Source organism: Benincasa hispida, chromosome 5 (genome assembly GCF_027475165.1).
Source record: "Benincasa hispida cultivar pf3 chromosome 5, pf3_genome.v1.1, whole genome shotgun sequence".
Taxonomy (NCBI): Eukaryota; Viridiplantae; Streptophyta; class Magnoliopsida; order Cucurbitales; family Cucurbitaceae; genus Benincasa; species Benincasa hispida.
The window spans coordinates 10077915-10096096 of NC_143482.1; the positions used below are offsets into that span (position 1 = coordinate 10077915).

General features: G+C 33.3%; 1 protein-coding gene across 6 annotated transcripts; it reads right to left on the reverse strand.

Annotated features, from left to right (window-relative positions):
- Positions 1-230: 230 nt before the first annotated feature.
- LOC120078422 (lysine-specific demethylase JMJ13-like) lies at positions 231-13326 on the reverse strand. Of its 6 annotated transcripts, XM_039032694.2 has the most exons (12): positions 12856-13326; positions 12113-12147; positions 11581-11972; positions 9248-9404; positions 8953-9172; positions 8280-8333; positions 8114-8193; positions 7731-8008; positions 2978-3370; positions 2144-2517; positions 1845-1991; positions 231-1016 (listed from the first exon to the last, which is right to left on the reverse strand). In XM_039032694.2, exons 3-12 carry the CDS (start codon positions 11951-11953, stop codon positions 663-665), a joined length of 2430 nt encoding a protein of 809 aa, XP_038888622.1. In that variant the 5' UTR covers positions 11954-11972; positions 12113-12147; positions 12856-13326; the 3' UTR covers positions 231-662. The 6 variants fall into 6 exon arrangements, with proteins under 6 accessions (XP_038888622.1, XP_038888620.1, XP_038888621.1 ...); XM_039032692.2 differs by lacking the exon at positions 12113-12147; XM_039032693.2 differs by lacking the exon at positions 12856-13326 and having other exon boundaries at positions 12113-12474.
- Between the last annotated feature and the right edge of the window lie 4856 nt (positions 13327-18182).

Consider the following 18182-nt stretch of genomic DNA (forward strand, 5'->3'; position numbering starts at 1 on the left):
CGAATGGAGAATTGATAATGGTGAAAATTTGAACCAAAACTATAGATTTCAAAGATTCAAAAAGATGGATTTGAACCATTGTCAAAAGTTCAAAGGCCAAAACAAAACACAGTGTAACTCAGCAAGATCAACTTACTTGACTAGCCATATCCATAGCCAAGGATTTGATGGAAACAGAAGAACAGAACTCACCTAATACATGAGAGAGCAAAAACAAGCATTTCCCTGCATTTTATTATGTTAGTTTGACAATCATAGAGCCGATTTTATTCAATGTGAAGGGAGGTATGATGAACCTGTTTATCAGCATAAAATTTGGCCACAATATTTACAAGATTACTACTAACTACACATATATTAATTATCCACAATCTCCTAAAATATCATCACCCCTGCAGGAAGGTTCTCCAGCCAAAGGCCGAAAAACGCCTTGGCGCAAGAACCTTAAGAATAATCTAACTATATGCAAGGTCTGCATAGAGTATTATACACATTCAACTCTCCAAGAGTGAACTATATTTCTTTCTTATCCTTTTTTTTTTTTTTCTCCATATCGTTAGAACCCCATCAGAAAGAAGTATACTAGCAAGATAATGCAAAAAAGTATGCTCCGGAGCAGATCAATTACTGATAGCTGGACACTACTTTGTAATTAAAAAGCTTCAATGCAACCTGTGGTGAGACCCCAGGTATGATGATGGACCTCTGATTTTAAGGCGCTTTGGCCCACACACAGCAGCAGGAAGAGGGTGGTGTGGTGAGGCCTTTCCCTGTTCATGCCAGAACACTTCTTTCCTGTGGCGCTCAAGTTGTTGTCTGTTATCTGCTTCCTCAATGCTGAATCTCTTTAACTTTATAGAGATGGGAATGGTTGTTCTGTTAGATCTTTCTACAAAGATATCATCTTTACTAGTAGGAAACACTTTGGAACTTGACTTGTCAGCTTTACAACAAACTGATGACATTAATTGACCACACCCTGTATGTTGATGGAGTTTTTTCAGCCTTTTGAAACCCTAACAGAAAGAAAGAAACATATGATATCAGCCAGAATAATGGGGAAGTTCAAATATTCAGCAGGCTCAAACAAAGGTTTTTGGTAAATTGTTCTTAATAAAGTAAAAATTATGTATATAAATTTGATCAAAAGTTGAGATCAAAAGTTAAATGAATAATGCTTCATTAGCAGAAACATGAAAAAGAGCGAAACAACACTAGAGGATTTCAGTTCTGAGATGAATCTATATTGGAAAACTTTCTAGACAAGATCAAGGAATGAAGCTCTTAACTGATTATAGGTAGTGTTAAGTCCATTACTGTTTAGGAATTGTGTATATTGTGTCCAGTTGAAGATAGTCCAGTGCAAGTCAAAATTCATTCTAGCTCCTTGATGAAGTACAACAATTTGGAAAAGTTTAAAGAGTAAAATTGATGTTTTTACACCAAAATACAAGATGCTGGTTTGAAAAAACTCGAATTCTAATACAGCTAATATCCAAAATAATCTCTAGCAATGAAGTATCTTTCGATAGAATAGCATGGACATTGACCAGGTTGCTAGTTTGAGAAGAAGTACAAACATTTTGAAAGTATAAAAACCAAAATAAACCAAAACTAAAAGTATAAAGAATCAAAACCAAACTAGAATTTGAACCAAAAATATTCTACATAGCAAACCTCTCAATTAATAAAAATATTTAGATTTAATTGTACAGCATTCTGTACACGTGTATATAGTCATAACTTCAATGGCAGTTCAAGATTTCAAGGAAAGATTGAGAAAAAACCTTAGGTATTAAATTTGAGCTTAATTGAACATAACTCTATCCATACTTCCATAGTACCTGTTGAGAAGACTGCTTTATCCTATCATTTGCAATGTTCTTTTTCACCCTCAATGATCGACGCTTAACCCAAAAAATCTCGGTGTCCGAATCATCATCATTTTGATCCCCAGGAGGTTGAATATCTGATCCTGAGCAGTTCCCTAGCTGCAGGAAGGAAAAGATTCGCATGCATAACACAAGTGAGATTTCAGTTGAATCAGAATGTCAGCCTTCTGCCAATTCACAACGCTCTGGAGACAATCTCATTAATATTGTGAACGAAAAGAAAAGCAGATTCCAAGAAAACTATATCTTACATTGTTTGGCTTTTGACTACATGAAGCCCCAGACATTTCAGTTCTAAATATATAAGCGGCACCACTTGTCAAAGCTCGCTTAGTTGAAAAACTTTCGTTCTCTTGTGAATAACTACCATCAATTTCATCCAGCTCAGGGTTCAACCGAAATGTCATCGAACAGTAAGCACTGTAACCCTCTTCTTCAGCTTTCTGAAACAAATTTGACAGTGGATAAGAATATAAGTCCTGATTACTTTTGGTTCGCTCAAGAATTTCCTCTAAAATTCTTCCTTCCTTTTCAAACTTCCTGGCTGCAGTTTCCATTTCTGAAATGTCCTCCCGCAACACCAGTGTATGATTTCTCCCACATGAAAAGTTAATAGAATCAAAATCTGGTTGGGCAATCAAGGTAAGCATAAGAATTAAAACAGAACAATGAATATTAATATCATTTAATCGACCCAATTTGTTTGTTTTCTGTTTTGTGTTGTTTTTCTTTCTTTTTCTAATATTGTGGCAGGCTGTAGTCAGCAGCCGCAATAGATAATCAATAAACATATATCTGTGTGGGTGTGTGTATGTGTATAATCCTTTCAAAAAGTCACTTTGCAGGATGTTGCAGACACTAAATGAAAGAAAAGATTTACTTTGCTTGTTAATCTGTTCCGTCAGTTTTGGGCCGCATTCCTTCTTTACTCCAAAATAGTCCACGACCCAATATAAATATACATCATTCAGAAGACTTAGAAAATAAATGGGATCGATCATTTTTAAACAAAAAGTCAAACATATATCTTTTGATAGGATGTCAAACATATTTCTCAATAGAAACACAAGGACGAAGAAGAATACCATGGCGAAGGCACGTAGGATGCCCATAACAGCTGCAATTGACATATGCAATGTAGCAGTCACGTTTGCATAAACTGCAGAGGATAGTGCAATGGGACCTTGTGGAAATACCCCTACATACTCTGGATTTAACGAGTAACCACCGAGCACGATGGTGGAAGCGAATCAAACTCACAAAAGATATCTTGAGGGAATGGTGAGAGACTGAATCCAAGGATGCATGATCTGAATCAAGTTCTGAACTTGTGTAGAGAAGCATTGCTTCTTTACACAAAAGTTCTTCGTAAGGAAGAAGGGGAACTCTATTGAGAAGGGCATAACGCTGGCTAGCCAGAGCACCCAGAGGAAACCAATTGCTAACGGCAAAGTTCACAGCTTCACCACAATTGAATCCTATAGATACGAAGAGAAACAAAGATTATGTCACAAACTAAGAAACAATCACAAAATGACCCAAAACCCAAAAACTTTTCTACCAATGACCTCTTCCTAAAAACTTTTCTATCATTGACCTTTTGCTCATACGAAATTCCAAAATTACCCTTAGTTTTAAGAAAGCCTTCAGACTGTTTGGTGAACACGCGTCTCTATGAATACTTTACAACAATAGGGTCTCCCTCCATTTCGTTCATTTCCTGATCGTTGAGAGAATACTAACCGATCGGATAGAGAATACTAAGCGAGCATTTAGAGAATATTAAGCGAACGTTTAGATATTACTAAGCGATTGGATAGAGATTACTAAGCGATCATATAGAGAATACTAAGCGATCGTTTAGCTAACTATTACGCGATCGTTTAGACATCTGTTATGTGATCGTTTAGCTAACTGTTACGAGATCGTTTAGATATCTGTTACGTGATCGTTTAATTTTTGTCACATGATCGTTTGGCTAACTGCTACGCGATCATTTGGCTAACTGTTACGCGATCATTTGGCTAATTGCTACGCGATCGTTTAGATATCTGTTATGCAATCGTTTAGTTTTTGTTATACGATCATTTAGGTTTTGTTATGCGATTGTTTAGATTTTGTTATGCGATCGTTTGGCTAACTGTTACGCGATCGTTTAGATATTTGTTATACAATCGTTTAATTTTTTGTTATGCGGTCGTTTAGTTTTTGTTACGTAATCGTTTAGTTTTTGTTATACGATCATTTAGATTTTGTTATTCGATCGTTTAGAAGATGTTATGCGATCGTTTAGTTTTTGTTATACGATCATTTAACTAAACAAATAAATAACTAAGCAATCGCCCAAATCTAAGTAAAAAATCATTTAAGATTATGTGCAAGATCATATAAGAATATGTAAACGATCGTCTAGAAATAACTAAGCGATCGCCCCAAAAAAATAACTAAGCAATCGCGTACAAATAACTAAGCGATCGTACAGAAAAAACTAAGCGATCGCCCAAAAAAATTACATATTGTTTAGTCTAGATGGGCCAGTTCCAGGTGTTATCAATGTTTGTCTGCACGTTTTCTTGTTATATCCTCCTTGACCACATCGTGTATACCTATGTACTTGTCGTGGCTCCTCTCCAATTGAAGGTATCCTGACGGTTGGACGTCGACCTACACTTGCTACCTTTTGCGATGGTAGAATTGGTTCAAAATCTCCAAGATCTGGTCTTCAAACCCATTCTTGTTTGTGTCCGACTGGGAAGATTGGTTCAACATAAGCAGCAAGCACACATTCAACTATAAACCATTTTGCACATAATGTTTGAACATTAATGTTTCTCAGGGTCGCTGCAGATATTGCATGGGAGCACGAGATCTCGAGGCAATTAAACTCCATACACATACATGTCCGTGAACGAAGATCAACCAACCCCCCAAATATCCATCATCCATATTAATTATATGCATATCCACCAAGGAAACACGATATGTTCTAGGCATCAATTCCGATTACTTAAAAATACTCATTACGTAATCAGTTACAATGTTTGTGCATGTCATTGCATGTGTACGTCAGATATAAAACCAACCTTGTAGCCACTCGCGGATATGCTCTAATAGCTTTGTGATTGATAGTTCTCATGCATCTTTTAACACTCCATTGAGGCATTCTACTATATTTGTCGTCATCTTGTCATACCTACAATGGACTTGATAAACCCTTGCCCACCGTTATAATCCAACTTCCTCAAGATAGGCCGTCACACCAGGATATTAAATGAAGTTTAGCCCAATACATCTGAAACTCGGACATTCTATAAGCTTTCGCCGCTAGGCAGAAGTGTGGAATTATGTCCTTATTCTTGAATTTGTCAACCAAATTGTACCAAATATGGTATATACATAGGGCATAAAATACATCAGGGAATATACTTACAATAGCCTTTGCAATTGAGATATAACGATCTGATATAATCATTAAATTGGGAACGTTTCCTATCGAAGCCTCCAAATGAGTCATGAACCAAGTCTATGATGCATCATTCTTGCCATCAATACACATTGTTGAAGGCGATAGGATATATGTTGTTATTGCCATCGATACACATTGCTATTAACAACACAGCTTTGTATTTCTCGTGCAAATGGTTCCCATCAACAACGATTACTAGGCGGATGCAGTTTAGAAAACCCCTGATACACAGACCAAATGCCATGAAGACGTACTTGAAGTATTGTCCGTCCTCTACTTCAACCTCAAATATCGTACCTGGATTTGCAAACTTAAGTGTCTCGCCATATGCCCTAACAAAAGCATATGATCCTTCTGGCGACCCTCGTGCGAACACGTACTCTCCAGCACGATAAGCCCACCCGTAACTTATGTTCACTCTATAATCTCGTCGGATATCCTCAATTATATCTCTTGGACGGTAGGTTCGACCAACTTGTTCGTATTTGGACTTTGATTAAGTGTCCAATAACCCAACTTTTTGCTTGTCGATGATTACCAATTCTCATTTCAAGAGAACACGTATGTTCACTAGGATATTTCGTCACTTTGAAGGAATTACTTTCTTTCATTTTTTTTGCACGGACCCTCCACTTGCATTCCTCCACCAAACACCAGATAGTTAGCAAGCTCTTTGTTGACTTTTTTATACGGTAGTCAAAGTTATTTCTTATTACAAGCATCAATAATTTAAATGTCAAATCATATTTCGAAACGAAAAATTGACCGACCTTTATATCCTCGTCATTCAGAACAATCGTGAGGTCGTCATACGATGGGCCCTTTGATGATCTGGGTATATCAACAAATGGTTCGATTGGAACGGTGGAATGCATGAGAATCGAAGGCATCATAACTGGTGGGACGGGAGTAGGTGGGGTTGGAACATGGATGTTAAGTGTTGGAAAAGTTTGTAGTCCTGAAGATTGTCCATATCCATGTTCAATATCGAATTGTGAAGTACATCTGGGTTAACTGTTCTGACCAAACCAAGCTTCACTTCGGTCATCTCCCCAAATTATATGGTTCAATATGATCATCAAGTGAAGACATGGTATGAATATTGCGTGTCGGAATGGTTATAAACTCACAATTCTGACTGGTTGAAATGGGTTGATCGGTTGGATTGCAATGCTGGTACATATTGTCTGTGTGTACTCCATGAGTTTCGCAAGGTGTAACTGATACAAATAACGGCATCCGGGATGCATCACTGCCTTCTAAAAAGAAGCTCAGATCTTCATTGTCGACTATGTCAATTGAGGGAGCCGGGACCAATAGATTGTAGCAACATTTGATGTGTATATCAAATATATTGAGATCGATATTCAGTCATTGGTGCATCATACTCACTAACGATCGCATAACAGAAATCTAAACGATCGCATAATAAAAACTAAACGATCGCATAACAGATATCTAAACGATCGCGTAACAGTTAGCCAAACGATCGTATAACAAAAATAAACGATCGCATAACTAAACAATCGCATAATAGATATCTAAACGATCACATAACAAAAACTAAACGATCGCATAACAAAATCTAAATGACTGCATAGCAGATATCTAAACGATCGCGTAATAGTTAGCCAAACGATCGTATAACAAAAACTAAACGATCGCATAACAGATATCTAAACGATCGCGTAACAGTTAGCCGAACGATCGCGTAACAAAAACTAAACAATCACGTAACAGATATCTAAACGATCACGTAACAATTAACTAAACGATCGCATAACAGATGTCTAAATGATCGCGTAACAGTTAGCTAAACGATCGCTTAGTATTCTCTATCCGATCGCTTAGTAATCTCTATCCGATCGCTTAGTAATATCTAAACGCTCGCTTAATATTCTCTAAACGCTCACTTAGTATTCTCTATCCGATCGGTTAGTATTCTCTCAACAATCAGGAAATGAACGAAATGGAGGGAAACCCTATCTTTATAAAGTATTCGTAGAGACGCGCGTTCACCAAACAGTTTGAAAGTTTTTTTAAAACTAGGGATAATTTGGAATTTTGTATGGGTAAAAGGTCAGTGATAGAAAAGTTTCTAGGAAGAGGTCATTGGTAGAAAAGTTTTTGGACTTTGGGTCATTTTGTGAAATTTTCCAAGAAGAAATGTGGTGTGGTTTGAAGAGTTTTAAAAACTGGGGGTAATTTTGGAATTTCGTATAGACAAAAGGTCAGTGATAGAAAAGTTTTTAGGAAGAAGTTATTGGTAGAAAAGTTTTTAAGTTTTGGGTCATTTTATGAAACTTTCCAGAAACGATGCAGATAGTTGAATAAGGTAAAAGAAAAATACATGATAGTGAGCAGAGTCTCACCGTGACTAAAACCAGCATGGTATGCTCTTGGAAACGTAATTATGAACTCCCCTGGTTTTTGAACAGCCTTGTATACTGGGACACCGTGCTCCAGCAGAATATTTGGAGGAAACAATGTTGTTTTTCCTGAAAGAATATCAAAAGCTCCATCCTCACTGTTTGCTGACAGAATATCATCTCTGTACACATTTTCTCTCACAACGTTCTCAAATCTTAAAGCTGCATCACCAGGAATACAATACCAAGTTTTTGATGCTCCACAGTGATGATAATTAATACTGCGATATATGAAAATGGAAGTAAACCATAAAGAAATAATGAAAATAATTTATCATCCCGGGGTAATACTGATTGCTGAAAATCTTAACTATTTAGTAACATACCTATACAGGAAATGATCCTCCACATGCCAGGCAAATATACTAAACAGCATCCCAATGTATAGCATGGGCTCAGTAACTCCCTGAAATATCCAAAGCAAGTCACGTAAGAAACTAAAGCATTGCAACAACTTTCACAGTATTATATAGAAGAATCAGTAATCATTACCGGAATCGCCATCTCTAAAAGACGCAAGATAGACTTGGGTAACCATGAAAGTTTCTGAAAGAAGAATAGCATATATAAGAATTTATCTCACAGCTGAGTTTCATATTTTTATTCAAAAGTATGACAAATATCGTGCAATTGATCTTAAATTGGTGGTGCCTTTAGTTTGAACTCATGATTTTGAATGTACTTAGTTTGACCATTTGAACCCGTTTATCTTAACTAAAAACAGAAAAACCACATGAGTAACTTCGTCAATATGAACAATGTATCAGAACTGCTGAAATAGCACAGTAATACTGAATCTAATCCCCAAGAGAACTCGTATATATAGTCAGTTGTGTTGCTGTGTTAGGATCCGAGTAATACAAAACTCAAAATTGAACTACATTTAACAATAAATTTTCGAGAGGGTCATGTCTCTCTCCTAGTCCCACAATTTTCCCCATCTAAACACGGTAGCTAATCACCACTATCCCTATTAGAACTCTCACAAAGTGCTTCAATGTATCAGCCAACTAATTAACCATAAAAGACAATCTACATGAGATGCAGTCACCTTTCAACTTCCATCATCTGCATATCGTGTTAGTCACATTCTGACAATTAGCTTTCAATTTAGGTAAAATGTTTTAGGAACAAAATAGAACAAAAAGAAGAAAAATGGATAAACCTTCAAATTCCATTTACTTTTCCCAAGCTCATCATTTGGAGAAGATGAAAATGCTGTACCATCGACGTCACAAGCATATTCTACAGTATCTGTTTTCCCACCAATAATTTCATGCCAAAATTCCTTCTCTAAGTATTTGGCAGGAAGGCACCCAGAACTACAATATCTACGCTCAAAAACCTTGTTTGCCATTTTCTCGAAATCGCGAAAGGTATAATTTCTGAAAAGTCGTATCAAAATTTAAGACATACAAGGGATAATAAGGCAAGAATAATTTACTATGTAAAGAACACACCTGCCACTCTTGTAGAAGGTCATTCTATCATCAGTGTGCCACTCAGCAAGACGAAGTGGTTGAACTCTGGTTGTGAATTTAAATCCTACTAGTTCCTTCATTAAAACAATCCCAGCAGGGACAGAAGCACTACAAGGAGAGACTATCTTGCACATGCCTGAGAGTTCCAATGTAAAACAGAAGCAATAGTTAATGAAAACAAAAAACAAAAAAAGAAATCACCTTGTTTGGAAAAGTGAAAATGAAATTATACGATCACCTACTTGTTAAAAGAAGATTAGTAATTCTATAAGCTCTCATTTATCAGGATAGTACTCAAATAAAATAAAATGACAGAAGTTTCGAGCCTTAGAAAGCACGGGATGGATATTATCAAACTCGCTAGCATGGTTCAAGAACTGTGGGCGAAATGCAATAAAATAGATAAAGGTAACATATCTTTACCAAATTGTAGAGGTTATGTCTGTATCATGAATCATCAAGTCAAAACGACCAAAGTAATCATGTAATCTGCCTGCAGTTACTATAATTTGCCTACCGAAAACAGAAGCTGCTCATCCTTTTTACATTGAAAAGAAAACCGGAGAAAATATGGAAAATGCATTGAATATAAAGTGCGTTAAACTCCACCGGTCCAGATGATTTTGAACTGTTTTATATAATATTATAAATCAGCAGACAAAAGTTAAAATAAACAGCAAAGGGTCTTTTTCCCCATGGTTCAGTGACACTTTCAATTTAAGTTTCAAGAGCCTTTTAAATATTAAGATTAATAGACAACCATGACAATATGTTGGAGAGATTGTTAAATGGCCAACTTTTACTTGACAAGACAAGCTGGTCTTAAACGTCGGGGATCAAACTATTACAGGATTCTCAATGAACTATAGGAAGCAAATGTCAACCTTTATTGGAAATCAGTTATCTAAAATTAATAACAAAAATTTTAAGGACACGTTTTGACAGGACGAAGCCCTGATTTCGTGAACAAGGGAAAACATCCATGCAAAGTTTAAAAACCCTGAAAAACTTTAGTTGAGTTGATGAAAGTATTGGAAAACTTACAGAAGATACAGAAGGTCTAAGAAAAGAGCTCCACAAAGGAAAGCCCAGTATATAACTTAATTCAACAAGAAAACTCAAGACAAGTTGACTCATCCCACACAATCACAAGTATCAACAATTGAAGCAAAATGTTTATTTATGATGGCCAACGCTATATTGTGCATTAACGAACTCAATAAAATTTAACAGGTTCTATTTCGGTCATCTGGCTTACGATACATTACGTTTATGCATGATGCACGATGTGAAAATTTGTACTTGAGTGTAATATAAATGAACGATCACTCGTAAAACCTGTAATTGGATTAGAAGTCAAGTAACTATTAGAGAGCAGTGATCAAACGTATTGGGTAAATGAGAATTATAATTATGATATACAAACCTATGAAGTGATTCAGTCTAACATCACAACTTTGAGCTAAGTATGTAATCTTTGGGTAGAAGCATTTGTTCAAAAATAAATAATAATAAATTAATAATAATGAATAGTTCAACCCATCGGAATAAATATTAATGATGAATGATAAAGACTAAAAAAGATTCATATAACTAAATAGACAATGTTTTTAAACCTCACAAGATCGTCAAAACCAAACTCTACTCCACCATCAGTACCACATATCCAAATTTCAAAGGAGTAAGCGAGTTTAACATAAATTGAGATATTGAGAGTCGACCAAAAACATAAGCTTCTTGTACGTAGCAACTAAAAAGTTGAGAAAAGGAAATATAGCGATGATATATCATTCACCTCAAGTGCCTGCATTCACAATCAAATATTACCAATATCCAGTTTTTACTAGACTTACATGAGATCCCTGCACCTGAAAATAGTTCCTTTGTCGAACAACAGTAATAAACAACCACAACAACTAAACTAAGGCTTATTTGATAATCATTTGCTTTAGGATTTTTTAAAATTAAGCTTACAAAAACTAGTTTCACTGACTAATTGTTTAGTTTTATTATCTGTATTTTTAAAATCCAAGCCAAGTTTTGAAAACTAAAAAAAGTAATTTTTTAAACTTGTTTCTATTTTTTAAATTTGTCCCAAAATTCAAACATTTACTTAAAAAAGTCGAAAACCACAGTAAGAAAATTATGAGAAAATACACATAAAATTTCAAAAATCAAAAACTAAATAGTCATCGAATTGGGTCTGCACTATCTGCATTCGTTATCATTTCAAACTCTCATAATCCTTTAACTACTAAAATAATAATGCATGGAATGACGATTAGAATAGCAAAAAAAATAGGGTATCTGACCATATCTTGAGGCTTCCGGAGCAAGCTTCTGCAGATAAACCAGAGGATCCTCAAATTCCTCTTTTGAGGGATGGTATACGGGACATTCGGGAATCTTATTAATCCATTCTAGATCACTGCAGTGAAACTTATCCACTTCTCGCTTAGAAAAGTCATTATTCCCATTAGAAGGACCATTTGACCAGGAAAATGAATCTACATCATCATGAAATTTCATGCCATATGATACCGAAGCTCGTAAAGCATCTCCACCGCTTCTGGTCAACATATTTGTTACAGTACCTGTCCCAGCAACAGTTTCGGATTTCATTCGTTGAATCCTTTTTCGTTTAAGAAACTCTAACGCTATGCCATTTTGGGACTCCCAGGACATCTAAATTCGTCCTTCCCACCTGTCAATATTATAATCAGGATGAAATAGCAAATATGACTCTACAAGTACTCATGGACTAAATTTCAGTTTTGAAGTTATACAAGATATTCGAACTACAGAAGCTATTGGGGAACCATGAGCTCGTAGAATCGCACTTACGAATATTTACTGCCTTAATCTTCTTTACTCTTCACCTATTTACAGAAGAACATAATCATATTGGGAAGAAGAAACAACTTAATCGAATATCACGAGCTTCATTTAAAACTATATCAGCTAAACTCGCACGGCACGTCAATGACGATTCTTATCACGGAACACAGACAAAGCGAGACAAACCAACATGCTTCAGTAATGTTCAACAGCTACCGCACTAGAACTTGAACAGCACGAGATAAAATTATAATTACTGAAACGACAGTTCAATAAGGAATTGCTAACATTCAAAAGTATGATCTCGATATAATAACAAACTAATCTGTTATAAAATACAATTAAGTTCTTCAAAGTTCAAACAGAAGTCCAGCTTCCTACTTTTAGAGGACAAAAACAACTAGAAACAAAATTGAAGGTTAAATGAATCGATAGATAAAGACAAATAGTTCCTAAAACTTCCAGCAAGGAAAAAGTTCATCCACTCAAACATTTCTTCCTTAGATTCCAAAACTGTCAGACTTTTTGCGAGTCATAAAGCTGCATAGAAGAGGCAGAAATTATAGAGGGAAGAACGCAAACAAAAAAATTTTGTCACTACTCTGATATTGTGGTAAAACCAAACAATGTACGAGATCTCAGCGAACGTAATGATAGAGAATGATCAGCTTGAAAAGATGCGGATAACAATATCCTGAAGCTACAAGAAAGTTCCTTCACAGAAAAAAAAAAAGGAATCGGAAAAGTACCACTTCATGCCGAAATCGCTCAGTACACACATCCGTCCGTGATCACTTGGCCGAATAACACAACCGGGGAAGAAAAGAAAGAACAGAACCAGGCACAAAATCCAATATCCAGAAAAATAAACCGAGGTCGTAGTTATTATCACGAACAGTCAGGATCAAGCCTTCTACGAGCAGGAGGGTGACCACATTCTCAAAGAACAGAGCAAACGACACATAACCGAGTCATTGGACTAATTACTTGAAGATCGAAAGCCATTCTCCGACCAATCCAAGGAAAAAGAGCAGGGAAAATGAGAAAGATGAGCGTTATCCGGAAGAGACGAGAGCTTCTCCGGAGGTTGAAGCTGTTCTCCGGCGAGGAGAGCGAGGTTCCGGCGGGAAGGATGAGGAGTAAAAGCGAGCTTCCCGGAAAAGCACGGAAGTCGGGATTGATTCCTTATTTAATAAAACAAATATGCTTAAATTACAAATCTAGTCCCTCAAAGGTTCGAATCTTTAAATATATAGAGTTGAGTTGAGTTAGTAATTATTATCTGAAGAGTTAAATCATTTGAGAAGTTAAATTGTTTTGTTTGCAGAGTTGATTTGAGTTGATAATTATTGTCTGTGTTTATTGTGCAAAGTTGAGTTGATCTGATGTAATTTTTTGTGAATGAGATTAGTTCTATTTTTTTATTTCATTTTTTTTATTTTTTAGTTTTATGTTTTGCTATTGTTGATTAATTTTCAAATATACACATATTTTCTCAAATCATTTATGACATAAACTAGACAATCTCAATTTGTAGAACATAATAGATTATTTTTTCATATATTCTTTTCAAAAACTGTAATAATTATAATTCTCTTCAATCAGTAAAACATAGCAACAAAATATATTTCATATTGCTGCTCAATTAATTGGTATATTGTATATTGTAGGTATATATATTGAAGATAATTATCCCAATTACTAATTGGTATATTATATGTATATATATTGAATATTGCTAACTTAACTTTATTATTTCACATATCATACAGTTTATTTTTATATAATATAGATACTATATTTACATACGATAATTACCTTTCATTTGATTATGATGGTGAGAATGTGATGTAGTACAGTAACATTTTTCATAAGATCACAAAAATAATATGAACCGACCGAACATGTGGCCGTTTCAAAAAAAAATTACAAAATATATGTTTTTTTCAATACTTATAATATCCGTGTCATAGTACAAATACAAAAATTACATGTCATGACGTATGCAAAAGTTATCATTCTTTTCGACATGACAGTCAAAGAAATTAAAATAGAATCCAAAGGTTTGACGATAAACAAAAAAAAATGAAATATGGATCCAAATGACAAAGATAAGGGAAGAGAGAAAGAAATGAAAATATATTGATTTTTAGAGTTAGTTTTGAGTGTATAAAAAAAGGTTTTAATAACCCATAGGTTTTATGGGCTTAACAAACATGGGTAATAAATACAACACAATCCAACAACTCATACCCATTTATCAAACACCTCCTTATGGATGGAAATATAGAAGTTCAAATTTTATGAAAATGTCGATATTTATGAAAATTTTATAAAAATGGATAATTAGTTAACGAAACTTTGATTATGATTTAATTAGATTATAATTGACGATTTTTAATCATCATTTCTATAAAGTAAGATAATATTGGAATTTGTATTGTAAATGTTTGTATAACTATCGATGCTAGAGCAAAAAATTTTTAAAATGAAAATAATTACAAAATATATATACTTTAACAATATTTTGAGGTGAAATGTGAAAATAAAAATTTTGGATAATTGAAGAGGAAAAAACTTGCATTAATTCAAGTTTAAATTTTAAGGTGAAATAATGGAAAAGTTTGATGGAAAAGTTTGAACGATGTTAAAAATAAATATAATTTTTTTTATGGATTTTTCAAATTTAATTTCATCATAAATGAACATGTTGGATTGAAAATAAAGCTAGAGAAAAGTTCTAAATTAGAAAAAGCAGCATATTGAAAAAATTCATCATTTACCACAAATGGCATTGACGTGTGAAACTATACAATTATATATTAAGAATTATAGAACTAAAAAGACTTGAACTAAGCTAACATAGTTAATTTTTAAAAAATCAAAATTTTCTTGAAATTTCGAAATTTTTCGAAATCTCGAGATTTATCCAAATTTCGTAGAAATTGATGAAAAAGAAAATGCAAACTTTCTCAAAAAAGTTTCAAAATTTCCTCAAAATGGGGGTAAACAAAAATTTTCCTCTACCGTCAAAATTTCGATGAAAATTTTCTACCATGCATTCAACTTGAGTTTTTTCATTTGTGTTTAATTAATCTTTAAAGGTATTTTTTGGCTACATAGATAATTATAATAATTCGAGGTTAGTATAGCATGTACATGTTTAAGTTTAACAAGTATGTGTTTGAAGTGTGTAACATTTTAATCTAGGCTCAAGAAGTCCCCGTTTGAAGTATGAATTTATTTAACATAGAGTTTAAGTATGAGTTTAGGATTGATTTGTTTGACATAAAGTTTAAGTATGAGATTAGGGTTGACTTGTTTAACATAGAGTTTATGAGTTTAGGCTGGTTGTTTTATTTTTATTAAAACAAATAGTGTTTTGTTAAATATCATATTTTGCAAATAGAAATAAAGTGATTGTTGGAAAAAAAAAATATATTTTCCCCAAAAAGTCATTTTCATTTATGAACACTTCTAAAAACTCTTTTAACATAGAAGTGCACAAGTTGTTTTGTTACATTTTCTAAAAAATGATTTATACAAGACTACAAGAATTTGTTTGGTTTGCTATACACTAAGAGTGATTTTACTAATGTCCAATTACTATAAACAAAGAGTATTGAACTCTAAATGAACTAATAATTTCATATTTGTATTCAGAAAAACTTTCATTGATCGATTCTTTTAGTATGTAGTTGGCTGAATTGGTCGTTAGAGTTAGTCGTTAGAGATTATCAACAAAGTCGATCGCCAGATGTGGTTGGTCGAGGTGATCATTAGAGTTGACCACTAGAGGTAGTCATCAGAGTTTATCACCAAACGTGGTCGTTGCTAGGGTTGGCGTCAAGGTGATCATTGTATTGATCGTCGAGGTGGTCTTCGTTGAATTTGGTTGTCAAAGGTGGTTGTTGGAGTTGATCGTCGAAGTTGGTCCCTAAAGCATGTAGTGGGTGATGATTGTTGTCGGAGTGAGATGGTAGTAGTGGCCAACGGTGATTGTTGTTCTAATTGGTTATTGGTGGGGGGAGTTATTGAAAACATTGGAGTAAGAGATGGTTTATTTTAACCAATTAATTGTAAAAGAGTGCTAATGTAGCCAAAGGAATGGTTAAAAAAAAAAAAAAATCACTCCCATTTTCTTTAGAACTCACTCAACTCATTTCAAATTGGAGACGACTCCTAAAACTTGTAAAAGTTTTTAATAAGTGTTTGATTTAATTTACTTTTATATTTAACAAGTACTTGTGTCTATTAAAATATTGGCAATTTAATATCTTAAAATTTTAGTTAGTCTATTAAATTTAAATTTGAATTTGATATCTAAAGAAACCCTCCAAAATTTCTAAAAATTGAAAGTTTAAAGACTAAAATCTCGTTTGATAACCATTTTGTTTTTTGTTTTTGTTTTTGTTTTTTAAAATTAAGTTTATGGACACTGCTTCTACTTCCAAATTTCTTTCTTTATTATCTACCAATTGTTAAAAAAATTAAAAAAATATCTAATAAATTCTCGCATTTTCATTTTTTTAATAAGTCCCTAACATATTAATTTTTTTTTAAAAAATAACTTATCTAATTACATAGAAAATTAAAATTTATATTTAATAGATATTTGAACTTTCAATTTTATGTTCAACAGATTTTTTAACTTTCAATTTTATATCTACACATCAAATAAATCAATGATCTGTTAAATACACAAAATGAATACTCAAAAACTTATTTGATACAAAATTAAAAGTTTAAAGACTTGTTTGATAATTTCTTGAGTTTAAAAATTAAATAGATATAAATTTGAAATTTTAAAGATTTACTAAATTTTTAAAGTTTAGAGATCAAATAAACGTGAAGTTGAAACTTCAATGCTAAACTTATAATTCAATCCAACTGTTCAAAAGTACACGACAAATCCAAACATGTATTTTAAACAAAAAAGAAATTAATAATTGGGACTAAATGGCTAATGCATTGGTATTGATATCATTGCTCACTGAATTATGAATAACTTTTCTATTTTTGATATATATATATATATTTTATAATATGTGAGATAGAGAAACAAACTTCTTATCTTAAGGTTGATAGTACATGTTTAATGCCAATTAAATTAAGCTTGTTTTGGTAGATTGCATGAAAGTTTCTCAATAATACTTGTGTGAATTAATTTTTTAAAAATCAATCCAAACGAACCCAATCTATAGTGTATATGAATGTTCATCTTAAATAAAAGATAGGGATAATTGAAAATATAACAATCAGCTCAAAGTATTAAGAGATATAACATAAAACAAAAGATATTTACAAATATAACAAAATTTAGATCCAACATTTGAAATTCATCAGTGATAAATTATATTGCTAATAAGAGTCTATCAATGATATAGTCTATCTATAATAATCAGATCACATTTAAATAAATACCATACACAAGATAATCTATATCTAATAAGAGTTTATCAAAATAGTTTAACTTCTTGAATGATCACTTGGGCTCCTCCTAGATGTGAGACTCCCTCTCACCAAGACTTTTTTTTTTCTTTCTACCTTCAAATGAAGACCACTCCACTTGGTGAACTTAAACTCCCCTAAGTTTGAGAATCCCTTCTCAAGATTTAGAAGAATGATTCAACAAGATTTAGAGAAACACTCGACAACAACACAATCTTCACGATCGCAAGATTGATAGACTTGTGATATTTAGCACAACCACAAGACACAATAGCTCTAATATTCTTTAGAATTGCCAACTTTAATTTGAGGACCATACCATAAAATAAATTTTGCATAACTTAGAAAAGGAAAATAAATTGATAGAACAGAACTAACTTTTTTCTGTTGATCATGAATTTAAACCTAACTTTAAAAAGCGGAGTATTGATAAAATTACTCATGGATTAAGGTTTGTTTTTTAATATAGTAAATCTAAAAAATACAACAATCAGCTTGTGATTAACTATTGAATTTAAAGCTAACTTTTTTCTTTCGAAAATGAACTTAAACCTAACTTAAAAAAACGAAGTATTGATAAAATTACTCAAAGATTGAAGGTTTATTTTTTTTTCTACATATGAGA

What these genes read in the sequence shown, in the direction of transcription:
- LOC120078422 (XM_039032692.2), bottom strand. Translation starts at nt 11,953, where the DNA reads ATGTCCTGGGAGTCCCAAAATGGCATAGCGTTAGAGTTTCTTAAACGA. An exon ending in ACCTTCTACAAGAGTGGCAG is followed by an intron (nt 9,173 to 9,247) that starts GTGTGTTCTTTA and finishes ACGACTTTTCAG; the next exon opens with AAATTATACCTTTCGCGATT. An exon ending in AAAGTAAATGGAATTTGAAG is followed by an intron (nt 8,334 to 8,952) that starts GTTTATCCATTT and finishes TTCTTCTTTCAG; the next exon opens with AAACTTTCATGGTTACCCAA.